At 50.9% G+C, this 21,408-nt stretch overlaps 1 protein-coding gene across 3 annotated transcripts in view; it reads right to left on the bottom strand.

Moving 5' to 3' along the window:
- Positions 1-21,408, bottom strand: part of PAPPA (pappalysin 1) — a 256,746-nt gene that overhangs the window by 53,808 nt on the left and 181,530 nt on the right. For all 3 annotated transcript variants that reach the window (XM_073806482.1, XM_033858470.2, XM_033858469.2), the window contains exons 14-17: positions 19,464-19,632; positions 17,042-17,225; positions 8,032-8,242; positions 7,267-7,438 (exon numbers count right to left, since the gene is read on the bottom strand). In XM_073806482.1, the coding sequence (XP_073662583.1) occupies positions 7,267-7,438; positions 8,032-8,242; positions 17,042-17,225; positions 19,464-19,632 (736 nt within the window). The remainder of the gene's footprint in view (positions 1-7,266; positions 7,439-8,031; positions 8,243-17,041; positions 17,226-19,463; positions 19,633-21,408) is intronic.

The following is a 21,408-nucleotide window of genomic DNA, read 5'->3' as shown; positions in this document are numbered from 1 at the left end:
CTGACCACGCTCCGCCAATGAAGATGTCTGCGGAATGGCTCCCATGCCCTTCAGCTGCCACTCAAGCCTCTGCGTCTGGCCTCCAGAGCCCTCAGAGCCTTAACTCTGCCTGATTCTCCAGCTCCCCGCTACCCACGGCACCACCGCTAACCTTGAACTCCACCAGTCGCCTGCATTCCTGAATGCACCCCGTGAGGTGTCACACGGCCGTGCTTCTCCTCCTGTCTGCTCTGTCCCTCTCCCCTGCCCTCCTGCCCAAACACAGGCACAGACCTTTTCTGGCACAAGCCATCCTGTCCTAACGCCACCCCGGTCCTGCACAGAACACTACCCGAAGGTCTCTGACACCCACTGCCTCTTTATCCCCACTGCTCCCTCCTAGACGATGAGCGCCTTAGTCATCCCTGCATCCCCAGGGCCTTCCACAACACTTAATGGGTCCTGGCCTTTGGTCCATTCACTCGTCTCTCAATATTTTTGCTCACTCAAGAACCGTTTAACAAGATATGGAGTCAACAGGTGACAGTTATGGAAGGAATTTGTTTAAAACACAAGAAGAGAAATGAATGCATGAATCAAGAGATGAAGAAATGAACGAATATGGGAATAAATGAATGAGTGCACACATGAAAAAATAAACTCTTGGAAAGGGTTGATGCAGGCTGAAGTTTCCCTGTCTGAGAAAACAGCTGCAAGGAGAGGGGATTTAGAGAGAAAGGGGGCCCCTCTCTGGGCCTCACGTGGACCAGCACGAGGAGGGTCCAGTTGTGGTGGAAGCCTCTGTGGCCATGGAGAAGGGTGGCCCATCCCGAGCACGCAGCTGTGGGATGACTGCCGAGTCCACCCAGAGGTTCCATGTGAGCTCAGGGAAAGTGTAGGCAGCTTCATGTGGCTTCAGAGAACCCCGACTCTCCCTCCCAGAGCCCCAGGCCCCGTGATTCGGCTGGGCCCTCATGGGAGTAGGAAATTGACCCCAATTTCCTGGAGCCTTGGCCTGGGCCTATGATGCATTTGGCCTCCAGCCCCTGAAGGGCTGCAGACCTCAGCACTATGTGGGCCAGAGCTGGCTGGAGAGCTCGGTTTGCAAAAGAGAATGTATTAGAACTGACTGGAATCTGCTCAGGGAATTTCAGACTGGGGAGGCTCCACTATAGAAGGTGGGAGCATAAAGCTATTGGTCTTGCTACCTCTTGACTCTCTCCCTCCTGCCCAGGTCATCGAGCACTTTCTGCTGCTGACTAAATCGGCCTTACAGAGGACGGAATCCTTCTGGACTGGACTTTCAAACAAGGCTTACTTGAGGGCTGGCAGTCCAGGGCAGGCTTCTACAGTGGAACCCAGACGGCATGTCCAGCCCCATCTCTTGCTACACACATGTCCTTCCTGCTCGTCTGGGGTCACCTGTCTCTCCTGCACACCTCTCTTGCTTCCCACCACCATCCCTTTGCCCCTACTGTGCCCTCTGCACGGCAGACCTCCTGGAGCCTCTCCAGATGTTCGAATCCTCCTTTGGGAATAGATCTTGGTGCACTCAGGGCTGCCTACCAACCGGTGCGGACCCTCAAGAGTAAGATCCATGATGTTGAGTCTAGTCTGATCAGAGATGACCTGACATTGAGGACCCAGTCTGGGAAGACCAGAGACCACGGGCAGGGGACCCACTGTGTGTACTTGGCTCCAAACGCACAGGGCTGCATGCCAGGGGGAAAATTCTCACCAGGGGCTGAGCGTCCCTCAGCAAAGCACTGTGCCTCTCTGTGCCTGTGCAACCATCTGTAAAAGAGCATATTGTGCTCTCTCGAGCCCTCTTCAGCTGCACAGGTCCACAGAGAGCCGCAGGCATATAACACAGTATCAGATACCTAGTATGTGCCAAGCGTTCTACGCACATTTAAAAATGCTTTTAACGATGTAGTTAATGTAGAAATTATGTCCCTTTTACAGATTTGGAAACTGAGGCTCAGCTAGGAAGTGAAAGATGAGTTTTTAAATGGTATTGGTGTAATGGTTAAGAGTATGGACTTAAGCCAGCTGCCCAGGTTCAAATCCCATCTCTGCAACTTTCCCACTTGGGGAAGTTCCTTAACTTCCCTCTGCCTCAGTTTCCTCAACTGTTAAATAAGCCTGCAGTTCACGGCCTGAGAAAGTCACCACGAGGATTAAGTGAGTTAGGTTACGTGAAGCATTTAGAGCTTAACACACACATCGAGCTCTCTAAGGGTGAGCTGAGCTCGTAACCACCCTGTTGCACTGTCTCCAAGGGAACTTCAGAATCAGCCCCAGCGTCACCCACACTCTAGAGATGGCAGCCGCCAAAATAGGGAGGCAGCAGGCCCAAGTCACGCAGGTCGTCGGGGCCGGAGCCAGACCTCTTCCTGTAAGCCTCTGAACTTTACTACAATGCAGGGGAGGGGAGGTGGAGAGGAGAGGCTGGGGGATGAGTGGAGAGGGAGACCTAGACCTTTTCTACTTAGCAGGAATGAAAACAAAATAATGGCAGAGAGAAACATGGCAGCATCAGAGCCAGGCAGAACCGCAGGGCGCAGCGCAGGATATAAACAGTTAAACTTTGGAGGCAGCCTGACCTAGCAACTGGAGTCTCCGTTCTACCTGGACTTCCTAGTTGTAGAAGGTGGGCAAGCCACTTGACCTCACTGAACCCCATCTTCCTCATCTTCAAAACGGGACAGTAGTGCCAGATGCTGTGGGGCTTAAATGAAGTAGTCTGTGTAAAGCACTTAGCCCAGACTGAAATGCAGTACATGCTCAATAAATCACAGCTGCTGTTCACTCTTTGCCTATGTGTCCAGTCAATGGCCTTACATGCATTTTGCTTCCTCCCAGTGAGATACAGGGGAGACACGCAGCTCCAGGAGTAAGGATGGGCAGAAAATGTGGCTTGTGCAACGACTTGGTTAGGAGATCTGAGACTCTGTGTCAGATCTGACTCTGCTGGTATCAATAACTTGCTGTGTGACTTGAGGTACGTTGCTTCCCCTCTCTGGGCTCCAGTGGTCCCATCTATAAGGTAAGTGTGTTGCAGTAGAAAATCTCTGAGGTCTGGCCCACCTCCAACAACACATGGGCCTGGGATGTCTCTGACTTCCTCTGGGAAGCCCTGCGTTCTCAGGCAAGCATGTGACAACCCTGAAACTAGAAGCTGCCCCTGCTCTGGGAGGCATTATACATGCGAGAGCTGTGCTGTGTCCAGAGCAGACCCACAAAGGCAGGGCCAGCTGCACACCACTAGTGGCAGAAAGGCTTCTACATCCTTCCTCTGTGATCCGTGCAAAGACCTGGGTGCATTCCTGGCTCCACTCCCACCCTTCCTCTCTGGCTCCCGCTGTGTTGCTAAAGTCCACCACTGAGTGCATTACTTCATTCCGAAAGCACCTTTAGCTTCTTCCTCTCCTGCTGCAGCCCCTGTGCATGCATCTCCCACAGACCCTGTCCCCATCCCAAGACAGCCCACTCCCCTAATCACCTACAAAGCCTCCCACAGTGCTTCTCTCTGTTATCACCTCGGACAGCTCAGGGGCATCTGAGTTAGATTAAATGCTCAATTAGCACTTCTCTCCAGTCGCCTGGAGATGGAATCCCTGTCCTTTGCCACACCCTGCCCTGGAAATGTCTGGAGACAGTGGGAAAAGCAGGGCCCTGGAGCCAGTCACCGCCACCTACTGACTCATAACCGTGGGCAAGAGCTTGGCTTCACAGGCTTTCTTCCCTTATCTGCAAAATGGGCACATCGCTTCTTTTTCAGAAGTTTATTATGAGGTGCCAAAGTGAGAGAAAATCTGTGGCTTCAGGCTGGCAGTCAGGAAATACTTAAAAAACATTTTCTTAAAAGCTGTTGTTGTTAAGGTTCTCTGTCTTGGTTTACAGGGATAATAACACTATAAATTCTTCAGCTGAACTGTTCAATATGGCAGCCACTATACAAGTGCGGCTGTTTACATTTAAATTTGAATGATTTAAAATTAAGTAAAATGTAACATTTAGCTGTTCAGTCACTTAGCTGTATTTCAAGCGGTCCGTAGCCACACACGGCTGGAGGCCACCATATTGCACAGCACAGACATGGAACACTTCCATCACAGCAGAAGGTTCTCCAGGGTAGTGCTCATCTAGAGAGTCTATATATTCTACAGGTTTATGTGAGCTAGAGGTCAGGTTCCTATTGGTCTCCCCAACCTATACCCTGGCCTCATGCATGATGGCTGACTTTCTGGGGCTAGCTGCCGACAGAGGGCTAACTTTCAAGCCATTGCCTTTGTTTCCAGGTTCTGTAAGGGCCCACGTGGCACATCACGATGCATGTGGCATCTCTCCACTAGAAATGACCTTAAAGGCAGGCTAGTTCATCTGTGCCTTCCCCAAGGCTGCCACGCACGGTGGCATAGGTTGTACACTCTACAATTCCAGGGGTTCCTCCTGGCATGCCTTACTTTCATTACCTCATTTAACCCTCACAAATAAACTATAAGGTAGGTAGTAGTATTTCCCCTCCCCCATTTTATGAATGAGCAAACTGAAGCTTAAAGAGTTAAACAACTTGCCCAAGTCCTCCAGCTAGCAAGTGGTGAAGCCAGGATTCACACTCAGAGTCCAGATCCAGCATCATACTGGCTCCCAAGGAATGAATGAAGTCGAGGTTTGATTTGCTAATGTACTTTTAGTGGCCGTGGGAAGGAGTATGTGAACCTCCCCTGCAACGGTCCCTGTCCTCTCTCGCCAGGATCTGGAACTTGTTTGGAAAGCAAAGAATTCTCGCTCCACACAAGCTGCTTGATTCAAGATACTCTGTGCCGTACGTTTCAGCTGTGCTTACAGGCAGCAAGAGGGGATCTGAGGTGAATACTAGATTTGGCTCTCAGGCCCCTGGTCTGAGGGTAGAGGAAATTCATTTGCAGTACAAACTAGAAACGTCAATTGTATTAGGAGCCCATTTGGCATGCGTTCCCTCATTCTTCTAGCCGGCAAGCAATACCCTCTGCTCCTTTGTGTCTGGCCTCTCTGCCAGTTGCCAAACAGAACTGCTTGAGTCGTCTGATAAATTTACATTTTCCTCTCCTTTAAATACAAACTGGCCATGAAAGGTACTTGGCAGGCCGCAGGCAGACTGGGTTTCGGTTTGATAACGTGACCACGGCCAGAATATTATTCGGCTCAGCAGTTCTGGTAACTGTTAGCAACAGTTTTACGTAAGGGAGAGAGAGGGAAGTTCATCGGCTGCGTGAGGCCACGGTAATCTCTGGCCTTTGCTTGTTCTCAGCACTGGCTTCCGCTTCCCTGGCAGCCGGGGATGGGGATGACTCGGGTGCACAGACATCCCTGAGTGTTTCAGGTGCTGCCTATTGGATTCAGTCTGTCCACAGTTGGGGGGGACCTGGGTTCCGATTCTGACTCAGCCGCCACCAGCTATGTCACCTTGGGTGGGTGAGTGGCTTTCTCGTCTGGAAAATGAGGAGACTGGCCTGGATGTTCACTGCAGCTCTCTCTCATGCCCTGTCGCTTCCTGAGCACCCATTAGGTGCTTGGCACTGTCCCAAGTGCTGAAAACACAGGGAAGATTAAAGCTGTGGTCAGGCATTTCAGAACCTGGCGGGGGGAGGGGGGAGGTGAAATGAATTACAGTGCAGTGTGGTCGATGCTGTGAATGGGAGGACCCCTAGGAGGGGCATGGAGCCCACAGTGGAAGGGTCAGGAAAAGGTCCTTGGAAGGAGGGCTACCTGGGCTGAAGGGTGAAGGATGGTTAGGAGGGAGGTGGCTGGAAAAGGGGACAGGGGCTTTTTCACAGAGGATGCCCAGGTGAAGGGGAGATCCGTCTTACTGGTGATGGGGGAGACGTCCTGAATGCACAGGTGGGATTTCTCCTAAGGGAGATGGGGGTCGCTGGTTCACAAAGGGCTTTGAGCAGGGGAACTGTTACGATCACATTTGTGCTCTAAACAAACCACTCTGGCTGAAATGCGAACAACACACTGGAGAGAGGCAAGGAGAAAGCAGGGAGATGGTCAGGAAGCTGCACGGCGGCCCCGGAGAGTGACGCTGGTGGCCTGAGTCAGGGTGGCGGCATTGGAGCCAGGTGAGAACAGTTCAGAAGCTGACTGAGAGAGAGAACGGGGAGGACGTGGTGGCTATCTGGATGTGGGAGTGGGAGTGAGATGAGGTGAGGATGCCGCTTTGATGCTGTCTGGTATTCGGTAGATGCTAATAAAGACTAAGGACTGACGGGGGAGAAACGTGCACTGGGGCCCAGTTGGCTGGACCCTGGCCTTGCACACCTGTGAGGCACGGGGCTTGAGGTGCCAACCCTAAATGGTTGGTTCTCTCAGGGTTGGAGCTCCTCGTGGACTTAGGTCTTCTCTGGAGCCAGCTGGCTCATCATTCTCTTTCCCACTCTTGATTCCCTACCCATCTTAGTGGGTGGAGTGTATGTGTCAGGAGGAAGGAAAATGCATTCACAGAACTCCTTCCGCAGGGCCGGCAGGAGTGCTGGACTTTGTCTGTTACATGTGGATTGAGATGAAATCCCATCTCCCTCTGTCCTTCCTTCCTCCACAGTATTCTCAAAGCTGTACATCTAGCCTAATATGGTTCCCTTTCTCCTTATGCTTGAGGAGTCAGCTGATGTCTCAAGACAGTGAAAGTCATGAGTTTAAGTATTTCAGGGACTAGCATAAGTGGTGATGGTGGTAGAAAGTTGGCCAAACAGCCTTGGTCATTCCTTAACTCGGATCGACTTCATACACTGGGATTCCACACGTGATTTCTCTCATAGGGGTTCAGAGCTAAGAATCTCTGAACCAGTAAAATGCAGTGATACAGGCAGGACAACGAGGCTCAGAGAGATTACAAAGAAAGATGGCGAGAACCCAGCCCCTTACGTCTGCGTTGCTGATGTTGCTATTATACGATTCTGGCATCCACAGAGAGTCTCCTAGAGGACATGTTCTTTTTTTTTTTTTTTTTTTTTTTTTTGCAGTACGCGGGCCTCTCACTGTTGTGGCCCCTCCCATTGCGGAGCACAGGCTCCGGACGCGCAGGCACAGCGGCCATGGCTCACGGGCCCAGCCGCTCCGCGGCATGTGGGATCTTCCCAGACCGGGGCACGAACCCGTGTCCCCTGCATCAGCAGGCGGACTCTCAACCACTGCGCCACCAGGGAAACCCGAGGACGTGGTTCTTAAAACACTGGTCGCTCTTTGGTAAGCAGAGAGGAGCGGGACCTAAGTACAGACCTCAAGTTCAAGGAGTCTCACCTGGGTGGCATCACTATCTTCACACTTGACCCTGCACTCGCTGTTGAACTGGAAGCCATTAGTGCACTGGTAGAGCCCGTGGAACTTCGGTGGAGGTGGGTCACAAGTCACCGGAACACAAGCGCCCTCCTGCCAGCTGCCATCTTGGGTGCACTGGGTCTTGAAGGCCCGTCTTCAAGGAAGAGATAAAAGAAGAGACATCTCAGGGACCAAACGGCTGGAGCCACGCTCTGCACCCACGTTCCTCTGGAGCCGGCTAGCCTCACGTCTCCCTTTCCCCTTCCTGATTCCCTGCCTGTCCTGTTGGGTGGTAGGGGCTAAGGTAAACGTTCCTTTCTCAGGGCCAAGCAAGAGTTACCTGTGGACTGAAATAAAATTCAAGCCCTGCTGGCCCGTCTCCTCTGATGGATCCTGGCGCAAGGACGGTATCAGTACCCACCATTTACTATATACCAGGCACTTTGCAAGCACTTTACATACACATCCTCATTCATTTTTCACAGCAATCTTATGTGGTAACTGTTATTATCATCCCCATCTTATTGCTGAAAAGTAGAGGCCCAGAGAAGTGAAGTCAGTTGCCTGAGGGCACACAGCCGGCAGGCAGTTGTTAACAATATCCTTCTAGATTCCCACCAAAGAGAATGCGAGGAATGGTGGGTACCGTCTCTAGCAGAGAAGTGAGCACTTCCTTCTAACCAGACAGCCAGACCTGGCTCTCCTCCCCCCAAGCACGTGTGAGTTTGCCTTTGCAGCCCCACTTACTTCTTTGACTTCCGGGAGGAGCCGGGCACGTGGTATCCAGGTCTGCACTTGTACTTGCAGAAAGAGCCCACCTTGTGCTTGTTCTCCCGGCAGCGGGCTGTCTGGAGGTCTGCGTTGGGCACCGGGGGTGGGGCCAGGCACAGGAGCTCGCACAGGGCCTCTGGGAAGGACCACAGCCCGTCCTCCATGCAGGTCAGGAGACTGTTGTTGCCTGGAGGACACAGGAAGGCAGGGTTAGTGGGGGGTGGGTGGGGTCGGGGTGGGGTGCGGAGTGTGGTCTGATAGCGCAATTCAGGCACTGCCTGGACTGAAGCCAACTTGAAGAACCAGAGGATCTTTCACATATAATTCCAGACCCTTCCACTTACAACTGAGGAACCTAGGGAGAGAAAGAGCTGCCACAAAAAAAAAAGGAGATGCAACTTGGGGAGCGACGTACCCCATGTCGACAGTGCATTAAAATTCAAGGCTCCTGACTCTTGATTCTGAAACCTCTTATACTGCATAGAAAAGAGAACTCCATAATCCTTCAGTCCATCCTCCCTCCTTTGCCAAGGACATTCGAGCCCAGAGATGAAGGCCCTTGCCCTCTCTTAACTGGCAGAGCAAGCTCCTATCAGAATCATTTCCGACCTCTGGGATCAGTGTGCTGTGTGACCTCTAGCTGCCGCTCCCTCTCTGAGCCCTGTACCCCTGTATTTGTCCTAGCCCCCCCATGCCTGGAAGTAAGAGCATTGTGGTATCTGAAGGCTTGATTTTCTTTTCAGGCCCCAGTATTCAGTGCAGCTTTGCCAAAGCGGCTGAGAGATGAGCACGTCCCCCGTAGCCCGTGCCAGCTCCAGCAGACGTGCTGACTGCCATCGGGAAGCTGGCCTGATGGAGAACGTTACGCATAAAAGTCAAACACGGGGAGTCAGGCTGTTCGCTGCCAGGTCATACATTATCGATGCACAGCCTGCCCCAAACCGCCCCAAGACAATCAGAGATGGACCTGAAACTTGGATCTCTCAACCAAACTCTCCTCTTCCCCGTTATTCTTGAAAGGTGTTGACAACGAGGACTGGAATCACATGGGAGGCTCCGGGATTTGGAAGTTGGAGAGGGGTGACAGGAACAAGACTGATCATTTACGACGTACTGAGTACTTCTGCTATGTGATCTCATTTATTCTCACCACAGTGCTCTTAGTAGGATGACTCCCATTTGGAAACAGGGACTTAAGAGAGACAAGTGACTTGACCAAGTTCTCCTGGTTAATAAAAGATTAAAGTGGGGTCTAAAGCTGATTTTGTGGTTTTTAATGGCAAGTTGGCTACACTTGCTCAGCAGAGCTCTCAGGGTCTATTCTGAGAGAGCCAAGCCCCAAGTCTCTTAGCTACAGAGAGAAAGCAATTGCTCCTGCCTTTCAGGGTGATGAGAAGATCAGATGAAACAACATTTACGAACTGCGCTGCCAAAGAAAATGTGCTGTCAAATTCCTTATTTGCTTCTCTCCCTCCTTCCCTCCCTTCTTTTCTTCCTCACCTCCCCCCTCTCTCCCTCCTAACCTCTGCCTTCAGTAGTAGACCTGAAAGGACCATAGGGGTCGCATGGAAGCCTTCATTCATTCAATAAGCATCTATTTAGTGCCTACTCTGTGCCAGCTACTCTTGTCTGCGTTGGGACAACGCAGTGAACAAAACAAAACCCAAGCCCTGCCCTCTTGGAGCTTATGTTGTAGTGGAATAGGGAGGAACGCATTAAAATATCCTAAAAAAGCAAACTATTTAGTAGGCTAGAAGGTGGGAAGCACTATGGAGAGAAATAAAGCATGAAAAAGAAGAAAGCTGGGAGGGTATGTAGGCTCCTCTGTTGCTTCTCTCCCCGTTCACTTTCTTCTTTCTCCTCCTGTGTCTGTGTGAGTCATCTGGGGAGTACAAGACTGTTTAGGGTCTGCAAGCCCCACAGAGGATTCCACGTTGATGAACTGTGACACTGCAAACTACAGATACTTCTACACCAAGTAAAAAGAAAAAAGGGTGTGGAAGGATGACTCATTTGGCTTCCACAGAAGCAGAGAGGGCTCCAGGATACCAGAGACCATAAAGTGCTTTTTCGCTTGGCCCCTGTGACGGGGGCAGTGTTTGGGAGAGCCCCAGCTTAGCAAGCACTTAGTGGGGGGGCAGTCACAAAAGATAAGGGAAGCACACCCTCTCTAAATTTCCCAAGAAGGATCAAATACCTCTGGAGAAAGGGCTGAGGTGCTTTAAAAGTACACCCTACCAGCTATGCAAATCATAGATTGCAAAGCGGAAGTCATGGTTCCTTTGTGGCAAAAGCTAACATAAAAATCGCAAAACGTTAATCAAGAGAGAAAATGCAAACCAGAAAATACGTTCTGGAAGAGGGTAAATAGGAGTTAGCCCTGCACCACAGTCAAAAGAAGAAGCACGCTAAAGCAGGAACCGGTGATTCAGGACCATGGACATGCCCCACCCCACAGCAAGCACTGAACTGTGCAGAATCAGCATTTCCACGCCCTAGCTGTGGCCGCCACCCTGCAGCCACCCTGGGGCTTTGAAGAAAGTAGGTAGGACACGGCTGTCCATGCCCTTGGCTCTGACCTCTATACTGCACCTGCAGCCATCTGTCACTGGAGGCCTTTTGTTCTGACCAGGGAGGCTCTGCTGCACACAGGGCAAGCTCACAGCGCTGAGGTGGCAGTGCTCCCGGCCGTAGCACGCAACCAGTGAAGGAGCTGGGGCATTAACAAGACAGTTTCCAGAGGAATGTTCTACCCTGTCTCCCACTCCTCCCCAGCGGGACTGAGCTCCAGCTGCCCACAGAGGTAACTGGCTTTAGGAGAGATCCTGACGCTTCTATCATTTCCATGCCTCCTCTTCTCATGCCTCTCCCTGTGTTTCCTGGGAGAACATGACTCAGGACACGAGGTGAAGGCATTTCTGAGCCTGGAATCCCTGGTTGAGGGGAAGAGTGCCGATGTCAGCAAGTTATGTGACCCTGTACTTCTGTTTGTTCATCTTTTAAAGTCAGGAAAATGAATCTTGCTCAGCCTGTCTACAGGCGAAGGAAACTTCAATCTCTAGTGAGTATTAAAATAATTATAAATGTACTGTCAAAAGAAATAGATCTGTTTTTATTATTGTATTTGAAAGAGTATCTAGAAGACCCCATTTCTTTGAGAGTGCCTTTAAGACTGAAATTAACCTAGAGTAGAACACAAGGGGGGAAATGCCAGGAGACCCATGTCTGGTTTTCTTAATGCCTTGTATACAGTGTTGGCACTGCCCACATCCTAAGGTCTGGGACGTGGTCTTGTTCATTCTTTTATTCCCAGAACCTACCCTGTGGCAGGCACATGGTAAGCCCTCAGTAGCCATTTGTTAAATGCGTGGGGTTTATGAATCCACGTGTGACCTTGAACAAGTCACCTAACCTCTCTGTCCCTAAACCAAAGCCGTCTTTAAATTCTTGTCCAGCTCTAATATTTTAGGATGTGGAAGGGTATTGGCCACTGTATTAAGAAAACAAAAATGCAGCTAGCTGGACCAGGATAAGGACAAACCAGCACTCAGGAGGCTGCATTCACCAAAGGTAGAAGTGGGAGGAGACTCGGCTTCATTGCTCCTGTTAAGAAACAGACCTTGGACTTCCCTGGTGGCGCAGTGGTTAAGACTCCGCCTGCCAATGCAGGGGACACGGGTTCGATCCCTGATCCAGGAAGATCCCTCATGCCACGGAGCAACTAAGCCCGTGTGCCACAACTGCTGAGCCTGTGATCTAGAGTCCGCGAGCCACAACTACTGAACCCGTGTGCAACAACGACTGAAGCCCACACGCCTAGAGCCCGTGTTCCGCAACAAGAGAAGCCACCGCAATGAGAAGCCCGCACACTGCAACAGAGTAGTCCCTGCTCGCCACAACTAGAGAAAGCCCATGTGCGGCAACAAAGACCCAACGCAGCCAAAAATAAATAAATAAATTCATTAAAAAAAAAAAAAAAAAGAAACAGACCTTGACAGAAGTGACAGCGCAAGAAGAAGAAGAAGAACAAGGGAGACTAATACAGAAGAGGCCTCACCCAGTGCCAGGGCTGCATAAAGTCAGGGAGAAGCTGAGGCAGGAGAAATGGAGCTACCAAGAGAAGCATGCAATCGTCTGCCGATTTTAGTCCTGAAAGCACATTTCTAGGCTCCTGGAATCCCAAGGAGCTAAAGAGAACATCTGAGCTGGGCTTGGCAGTCCCAGAAAGCATCATTTGCTCAGGAAAACTGGGCTCTCTCAGCTCCAGCCTGGGTGAGTCAGATCACATTTTGATTATTAAATTGTCCATTTCCCCCCCTAAACGTCTGAAAGGCATTCTACCAATAGCTGTCTGTAATTGAGTCTATGAGGCAGGCCTAGGAAGAATCACTGGCGCCATCTCCTTGATCCTCCTAATAACCCAGTTTGTCATTAATCCCATTTTGTAGGTGAGAAAAGTGAGTCCCTGAGTGGGAAAGTGAGCTGCTCAAACTACAGCTGGGGCTCACTCCGGGTCTGTCTGACCCCTGCGTGCTCTCGACCCCGCTACAGAGCCTGCACCCAAGAGCATGGCCAAAGAGGAGCTGCTGTCCAGGGAAAACCTCATGGAATCAGGACTGTGGACGAGTGGAGTACGCCAAAATCAAAACTAGTCATAGAGTAAGATTTCACCACTCCCTCCCCCTCCCCGCTGTCCAGAACGGTGTCGCTCACTTCCGAATTTCTTTACCAAGAGGCCCCGTATGTTAGACACAAAGAAAAAGAATGTGCTAAGATGCAGTCACAGACAGGGATAATTGATGGAGAATGTCCTAAGAAGACGGAGCGAAGAGCCTGGAATGCTGGACACCTGCCATATAGGAGGGGCTGGGGAATGCAAAAGTGGGATTATTTCACCAGGTTGGTGGGAAGGGGCACACCTAGCAAGAGGGCACCATTTCTAGGGTCAGGACCCCTGGGTGACCTTGTGGCCCCAGTGACCTTGCATAAATGCCTTCCTGTCTTGGACCTCAGTTTCTGCACTGCACAATGAAATGATTGGCCTTGGTGACCTCTAGGCTTCTCCCAGCTCTGCCCTCTGTTTCAGGGTTTGATGGGAGTTCTGGGTTGAGGGGCATGGTTTAGAAAAGGCCAAAGGGATTCTGGGGCAGCAGCTAAGAACCCTGAAGTAAGACTAAGCTGGACTTCTGAAGCTTGAGTGACCGTTCAGAGTAGAGTGGGGGTGAGGGAGTGAGGGAGACAGGAAGAATTATCTAAGAGATAAAACTGCTGCTTGGTCTGTATTCCTACCACTGCTCATATCTAAAGGCGGCTTCCTAAGCAGCTGTGTGATCCTGAACACGTTTCTTCTCCACAGCGCTCCTCAGGCCCCAGGAAGCGTTTGAGTAGCGCTTTACCATCAACACCTCGTGGTGCTTTGGACCCAGTGACATCCTAGACCCTGTTATCTCCAAAGTAGGAGGACGATAAGAGGAAGCCAGCAGCATTCTCTTAGGAGTGGTATGAGAACTCCCCTTTGGGGGTGACCCTGTTTTTATGAGGAAGATGCCCCAATGAGACCCTTGGGATAAAGCGGAATCCTCCAGGGCTGGCTATCTGCTTCTGAGAAAGATGAAAGGGTCTCTGCCTGAGAGAGGATGTGAAATTCCTAGAGGAAGGGAGGTCAGGACAGGATGCTGAGGGAGAGGGTAAGGGGTGAGGAACAGAGCGGAGGTTGGGCGGGAGCCTGGACACTGCAGGTGTGGGCACTCACCTCACATCCCTATCTTCAGGAGAGTCTAAAGAAATCAGAAGATGCTTGATGGTATTAGGTATCTTCTGCAAACTAGTGAATAGACTGCGTTGAAATCTGAGGTTAGACAGAAGCAGACAGTGGGCCTTTTAGAAAGATTTTGTTTTTTTGGCCGTGTCATGCGTCATGCGGGATCTTAGTTCCCCCACCAGGGATCGAACACACGCCCCCTGCAGTGGAAGCGCGGAGTCTTAACTACTGGGCCGCCAGGGAAGTCCCTAGAAAGATTTCTGTAGGATGAGCACATGCTTGCTTCAGAAGCCCCACTCCAGAATTGATATCCAGGGCACCCCACGTGGTTGAGGTGAGGCTGACGAGGTCATGGAAGTAACGTTGCAATTTTAGCCATTTAATTAAACATTTATGATTTTGATGTTATTTTTTTAAAACTTGAGAGTAGTATTTTTTCCCTCATGCATGTCTGTACGTTTGGTCTGTGCTTTTAGTGGTCGTTTGATAAAGGACCTTGGCGGGAGTGATTCTAGGGCTGTGAGTTCGCAGGGTATTTTGTGTACACCTGGATTCTAAGGGGCAAGGGAGTTTGCGGTGCTACCTGCATTAGAGCAGTTTTAGGGCCACACTCAGCGCTTCTCCTGGGTGGTGGCTGTTTGACTGAGAACGCTAACCTCCAGGTCCTGAGAAGAGCATGGAGGATGGATCGCGTCTCCACAGCTCCCAGAACTAAGGCCTCGGTGGGACAAAGGGGTCAGGGGCCGAGAGGGTAGCCAGGGATTCTCGTAAGGGTGCCCCCTGGAGATGAGTCTTTACTAAGCGCTTTCTCGGGCCCTGGCATTTTGTACACACCATTTCTTTTAATTCTCAACATGACACTTCAACGTGGCTGCCCTTACAGCCATCTTACAAATGAGAGTACTGAGGCTCAAGGCTGTGAAATTGCTTTCCTAAGATCAAACAGCTGGGGCAGAACCAGGGGTGGAATCCCAGTCTGTCTGACAAAAGCTCACATTCTTTTTGCTTAAATCACGCTGCAGGGAAAGGAAAAACAAAGGGAGGAAAGGGAAGCCAACAAGAAATGTGGTAAAATTTTGTTTTGATCACCTCTTTATCTTCTGGCTTAAGAAGGGAGGCATCATTAACAAGCTCAAGAGAGAGGTAAGGGCTTCCCTGGTGGCGCAGTGGTTGACAGTCCGCCTGCCGATGCAGGGGACGCGGGTTCGTGCCCCGGTCCGGAAAGATCCCACATGCCGCGGAGCGGCCGGGCCCGTGAGCCATGGCCGCTGAGCCTGCGCGTCCGGAGCCTGTGCTCCGCAACGGGAGAGGCCACAACGGTGAGAAGCCCGCGTACCGCAAAAAAAAAGAGAGAGAGGTAAAAGGACCTCTGCCCAGTTTTTGCTGCCAGAAGATCCAAGCCAAAGCATCAGAACCTGGAATCTGAACATCAGATGATGCTGGAAACCAGGGTCATGGTGTGCCAGTGGGTCCCGGTGGGTCAATGTGGCCACTGGCGAGATGCTGCCCTGTGTTTTCAAGGGAAGAGCAAAGTGGGTATCAACAGCTATCAAAATGGCGGTCCTCCTGGGGCCATGTCTACATGGTAGGGTCACCCCCTCCACCAGAGTTAAGCAGAGGAGCAATGGCAGAAGGGCCTGAATCATTTTGATGAAGGATTATTATTAGCCACAATGAGGGCTGTAATAATCAATGCTAATTTATACACCTCCCTTTCCCAAGGGCCTCTGATTGAGAGGTGAAGTGTGATTTCCTAGTCTGGAGTTATTAACAGGTCCCACTTCTGGGCAAATGGGGGCCAAGGGAAGGGCTCAGGTAACCTGAAAGACGGAGGGTTTACAGTTTCCACTGGTCTCTTCACCTCTCTCAGATCTCAATCTCTATAGCAGCTCAGATAAAATGATTTTACATTCAAATCTTCTTGGGTAAAAAAAAAATGAGGGGCCCTAAAGGACGCACCCCAGAAGTGTTTCCTGCTTTTCTTTTGGGGCAGTGTATGAGACTGCCGGGTCCTTCACTCATTTCTTAAAAGAAACATTTCTTATGGTATTACTTTCATCAATTTATCCAGCCACTCGGTCTATACACTTTATTGAGTCTTACTATGTGTGGTAATCTTTTGAAGTTCTATATTTCCTTGAAAATTTGGGGACACTATTGACTTTCTCTAATCATCAAAATGCCTGAAACTCATGAATTTGCAATATGACATCTAAGTTGAAGGGGATTTACACACCTCCCTCCAAACCCCGCCACCACTCCACAGAAGTCCACTCATTCCCACTCTAAGGAATGATGAACCCCAAGGTAGGACACCTCCTTAGTGAGATATCATTTGGGGTGTCTGATAAAGGGGCAATGTTTCCTCCGATAAACCAAGCAAAGGAGAGAGTCCTGGCACCTGTGAGAATTGAGTATAATGTCCAAATCCAATACGCAACGAGAAGCGAAGAGCGTCGTTCTGGTAACGCCGCTAACTTGCTCTGCGATTCTGTACAAGGTCCTTCCTTCCTCTCACTGGACCTCAGTTTCACCACCTTTCCAATAATCAGTTATTCCTGACTAGTTTAAAGAGCCCGTTTAATCTTGACAGTCTAGGTCACCCAGGCCAGCCTCTCACTCGTTTCCAACATAAGTTCTCTTCTCCAGTTTGCCAGACTATGTCTTACTCACCCCGATACCCCTAGCACGTTGCCCACAAGATCCCTGCAAGCACTTTCCGCCCAGAACCACTCCCCTCTGAGCCCTTCCTAAGAAGAAGCAGTGGCCTGTGGAAGAAGACAGCCCTGGGCCCCATGGTGGAGCCCCCCACTAACAGCATGATCTTGGACAAGTTCTTTCACCTCTCTGAGCCTGGATCTCCTCCTCTGTGAAAACGAGAATAGTAATAATACTTACCTCCTAGGCTTACGGGGCCCTAAACCTACGCAGTGAACTAGTCACATCAGTTCCAAATGTTACTTTCTTAGAATCTTTTCCTTCCTTCTACCCTCCTTCCCTTCCTTCTTGTCTCTTTCCTCTTTTGCAAGATTTGAAAGATCTTACAGATGCCATATGTATCCATACTCCACTTTCCCCTCAGCTGCGCAGCAAGGCAGTCTACATAAACACAACGGGCAGAAAGGAATCAGAAGCACAGATAAAACCCTGTCCGCCCCTTGGTGTTTGAGCCCCAGCTGGAGGATCTGGGAGCAGCCTCCAGGCCTCCCGCAGGAAGGACGGTACCTTTCAGCTGCGCTGGGTGGCGGCACTGGAAGGAGCACGTGCTGCCGAACGTGGTGCCCTTGAGGCAGGAGAACGAGGCAGCGTACACGTGGTGCTGGTCCGGGACGCCGCAGTCCACTGGCTCACACACCACCTGCTTGTTCCACTTGCCCTCCGTGCAAGTCACCGTGACACTGGGTCCTGTCTGAAAGGCGGGGGCGGGCACAGTGAGGAACGGCAGATGGAACCCCCAAAACGTGGCGAAACCCCCTTCTCCCCCAGGCTACGGCGCAGGCTCTTGCCAGGCGCCCAGAGATCAATGTTTAGCGTTTAACTCTAGCTCCCTATCCATGATGCCAACAACTGTTTGAAGGAGGTGTTTCAGTTCCCACTTTACAGCTGCAGAAACTGAGGCTGAGAGAGACATTAAGGGATTAGCTCCAAGTTACACAGCTGGAAAAAGGATGAGAGGGAATTGAGCCCAGCTCTTCACTGCTGTCTGGGGAGTCTCTCAGATCATTATTTCCATTCTGTTGCTGAGAATCTTAAGACTCAGACCTCTCGGGGCCTGACGACTTCTCTCACGAAATAGCCTCTGAAACGCGGCACAGCGGTGGGACGCTGGCTGTTGAGCTTCGTATCTTTTCTTGGCCCTGGAGGAGACTGTGTGTTTCATCCTCTACTGCTTGGCACAGAGTGGGCATCGCCAGGGGAGAATGGAGAGCTGGATTTGGTCCTTTGTGCTATGAGATCGTGGGCAGGTCCCTTTCCTCGAGTTGTCCCTTTGGCGTTGAACCCAAGGATTGCTCTAAGAGCCACTCCCTACTCTGAGATGGGATGGTTCAATAGCTGGGAGAGGGAGACGTGAAGAAGGAACGAGCCTGAGAAAATGAAAGGGTCGACAGGGATTTGACCCAAACTAGAAGATGGCAGGGCTAGCGGTGGAAGGGCGAGGCCACGCTCCAGAGCCACGGGAGGGACCGGCATCGGCAGCCAGCATGGAGGCCTCCGTTCAAGGGGGGAGCTGCCAAATCCCAGGGGATCGGGGACGCCAAACGTTGAGTTGGGATTTTAAAAGCACGGGACACTTTACCCCTCTTAAGCACACATCCAAGGGAGGAGAGGTCCCTCACTGCCCAAACCAGCTTAATTGTTTCCACAGGACTTCAGACCTTCCGTGTCTGACACACAGAAGCAGGTGTCTAAGACAAGCAATTGAGGGTCCCAGAGGTCCCACGGGGACTGTGCAAACAGGTGTTCCCAGCAACGAGGAACGTGCCCTGTGTACCTGGAGCGCGAAGTGGGAGTCCGCTGGCAGGACCCCCCAGGAGGCTGCACCTGGAATCCCCAAATCTCAGGACTTAACTAACTGCCGCTCCCCTCCCCCACCCAAGACCCCACGGCCACACCGGCCGAAGCAACGTCCTGCGACGTCTCCAGTCCACCCGCTGCCACTACCCTCATGCGGGACTCATCCCCCTTCCACACGCTCTTCTGATGACTTCCCGATGGCTCTCCCTGAGGCCAGTCTTCTGCCAGGCTCCAAGCCACACCCAGGTGGGCCGCTGGAAGGACCTTCATCCGCCATGATCTGACCACGCCACTTCCTTCAACAGCTCCCTGCTGCCCTAAAGACGACCCTCAAACTTCTGAGCAAGCTAACAGGGCCTTGCACCGGCGCACCTTGCTTGCCCTCCAGCCCCACTGCTTGGGTGAGTTCAGTAAAAGAAACCTCTGTCTGTGGCGCGCTCCTTCTCACCAACGGGCATCCACATACCGTTCCTGCCTGTGCCTAGAGCCTGCCTCCTTCCCTCCCCACAACACGCGTCCCTCTGTCTGTCTCTCTAGCTCTCAGTTTTCATGTCGCTTCTTCCAGGGAGCTTTCCTTGACTCCCCCTGTGCTTCCACAACACCCTGCACTTCCCTTCACAGTGTTTAGCACACTGTGAGGCCATCACTCACTCATCTTCTGCTCGTGGTCACTAGTCACTAAGCTCCTTGAGAGGAGGAACTAGGTTTATCTCAGTGACCTTTTTTCTCTAGCACCTACTATAGTATCTGGTTCCCGGAGTGCAGATGTTTGAATGAATGAATGAGCACCTCATCGACAGAGGGTTCACCTCTTCTGAAAGCAGCCCGTTCGACTGTAGCAGAGTTCTGACTGTGACGGTTTCAGTCCAAAATTCATGCTCAGCCCATGGTTTTCCAGATTTGCAACCTATATGGGGACTCTGGTACATGTTGTATGCTCCTCTGCACAGGAACCACTGTCTCAGAAATCCCAGATTGACTCCCTCATTCATTCAATCCACACCTATTTATTGAGCATCTACTATGGGGCAGCAGTACTTTAAGTGCTGAGGATTCAGCAGAGAGCAGGTTCTACATCCGCTCAGCCTTTCCTGGGCTGGAGAGGAGCTCTGAGCCCGGCACCTGTGCACACCTGGCTTTTGATCAGCTCATCATCCCGCTGTATCTGGAGCACGTAGCCCGTCCGGCAGCTCACAGTGCACTGGGCACCGTGGTAGCGGTCACTGCTGGAGCAGTTGAGAGAAGCGTTCTCCACAGCCAGCTTCGGGCAGTCAGCGGCCTCACATGCGAAGTGCACGCAGCTGAGGAGGAAAGAAACAAGAGGGTGAGTGGGCGCTTTCTTGCAGGACGACTGCACTCCAGCTGGAAGACAAAACCTCATGGGCTTCCTCTCCAAATCTCTGGAGGCTGAAACTGGAGACACAGAGAGTGAACAAGACTCTGGAGGCAGTGGTCAAAGTTTATCGCTAAAAGCACAAGTTATGGAAACAGACAAACCAGAGTTCAAATCCTATAGCTTGAAAACCTTATATGTTATGAATCTTCAAACCTTGCAGAACCTCAGTTTTTCCGTCTACAAAATGGGGATCATGATGATTACGGCAAGTATTCTTTGAGTCTCTTATCTGCCAGGCACTGAGTTGAATGAAAGCCTCTTGATGTTTTATAATAGGACTCACTTCCGAGGGTCGCTGTGAGAATTAAATCAGATAGTTCAGCAAAAGGAGAGTGGAATTCCTGGCACATAAAAGCACTCAATAAATGGTAGCTAATGGTATGAATAAATCTATGCTCTATTACCTAGAAGCTGTGTAACTTAGGCAAAGTACATCACCTCTCTGAGCTTCAGTGTACTCTCAAATTCGGCCAACCTATAGGTCCATGAGATTCAACTGGGGTACTGAAAGTAGAAGTCTTTTATAAACTGTAAAGTGACTTATGAATTGTTAGAAAAGTTGTGCAGAGATCACGCCATTCATCTTCAAGTCCGAGCTCCATCTAAGTTTCTACAGGAAGCGTTCTCGTGTCCCAGGCAAGCTCCCCCTGCCGCACTGGGCCCTCCTTTCTCTAAAAGCCTGGTCTCTTGCTTCATGCATTGAAAACACAGGTCCTGGGTGCCCATCACGTGCCGGAATGTGTGCTAACCCTTAAGGAAACGGAAAAAACATAAAACGCCTGTGCTTAGGTGATCTTTCCCCTCGTACTACCGTCATGCAGATGCTTAATAACATTAGTGACCATTCACTGACTGCTTATATACGTGAGCTCACCCACCCTCACGGCAACCCTATGAGCTAAGTGTTATTCATTTTACAGTTGGAAAAATCGGGGACCGGCAAGATCAAGTTACTTGTTTAAGTTCCCATCCAGATGTGTGACTCCAAAGTCCTTGCTGTTAACCTCACCTCACACCTGGACTAGAACTTCCCTGAGGGTAGAGATAATGCCTGTTTCACTTCAGTATACTTCGCACTGCCAATAAAAATGCCTTGCACGAAATAGCTGTTTCCTAAATAGCAAGAAACAAATGGTGGCAGTGTCTTGCAATAACTCTTAAGCACTTTGCAGACGTTGACATGTTGATTTTGAACACTGAAAGCTTCCGGGAGGCAGTTCTCTCTACCTTGCCCCTCTGACTCTGTCTAACACAACGCCTGGCATATGGTAGGCACAGACAGCTAGGTTGCCATCCAGAGCCTCGAAGCCTTCTTTTTCCTGTTTCTATCTAGGACACAAGGAGTGGTGGGTGGTCAAACCAACTTAAGAAGAAATTCCCAACTTTTTTCTTGGTGCCAGTTTCCAGGATACCCCAGAGGATTTTACAGCAACGTGGTTACTCAGCCCCACTCTCTATCCCCTGCTCAAAAGTATGGTAAGAATTAAAGTGGGATAAGTGGGGTGGGCGGTGCGGGGGCGGGTGTGAGGCGCTAACATCTCTAAAACTTATCACAAACAAATTCACTTTTAAAATACCCAGACAAGGGCAAGCCTTAGCTTCAGGTCTCAGACCCGCACCGACGTGAGCTCTGCAGTCTCCACATACCGCCTCCCCTTTCAGAAATGCAGGGTGAGTGGGA

Source organism: Tursiops truncatus, chromosome 6 (assembly GCF_011762595.2).
Source record: "Tursiops truncatus isolate mTurTru1 chromosome 6, mTurTru1.mat.Y, whole genome shotgun sequence".
NCBI classification, from domain to species: domain Eukaryota; kingdom Metazoa; phylum Chordata; class Mammalia; order Artiodactyla; family Delphinidae; genus Tursiops; species Tursiops truncatus.
The sequence above is the reverse complement of the archived record's forward strand: the minus strand, read 5'-3'. Positions and strand labels throughout refer to the sequence as shown.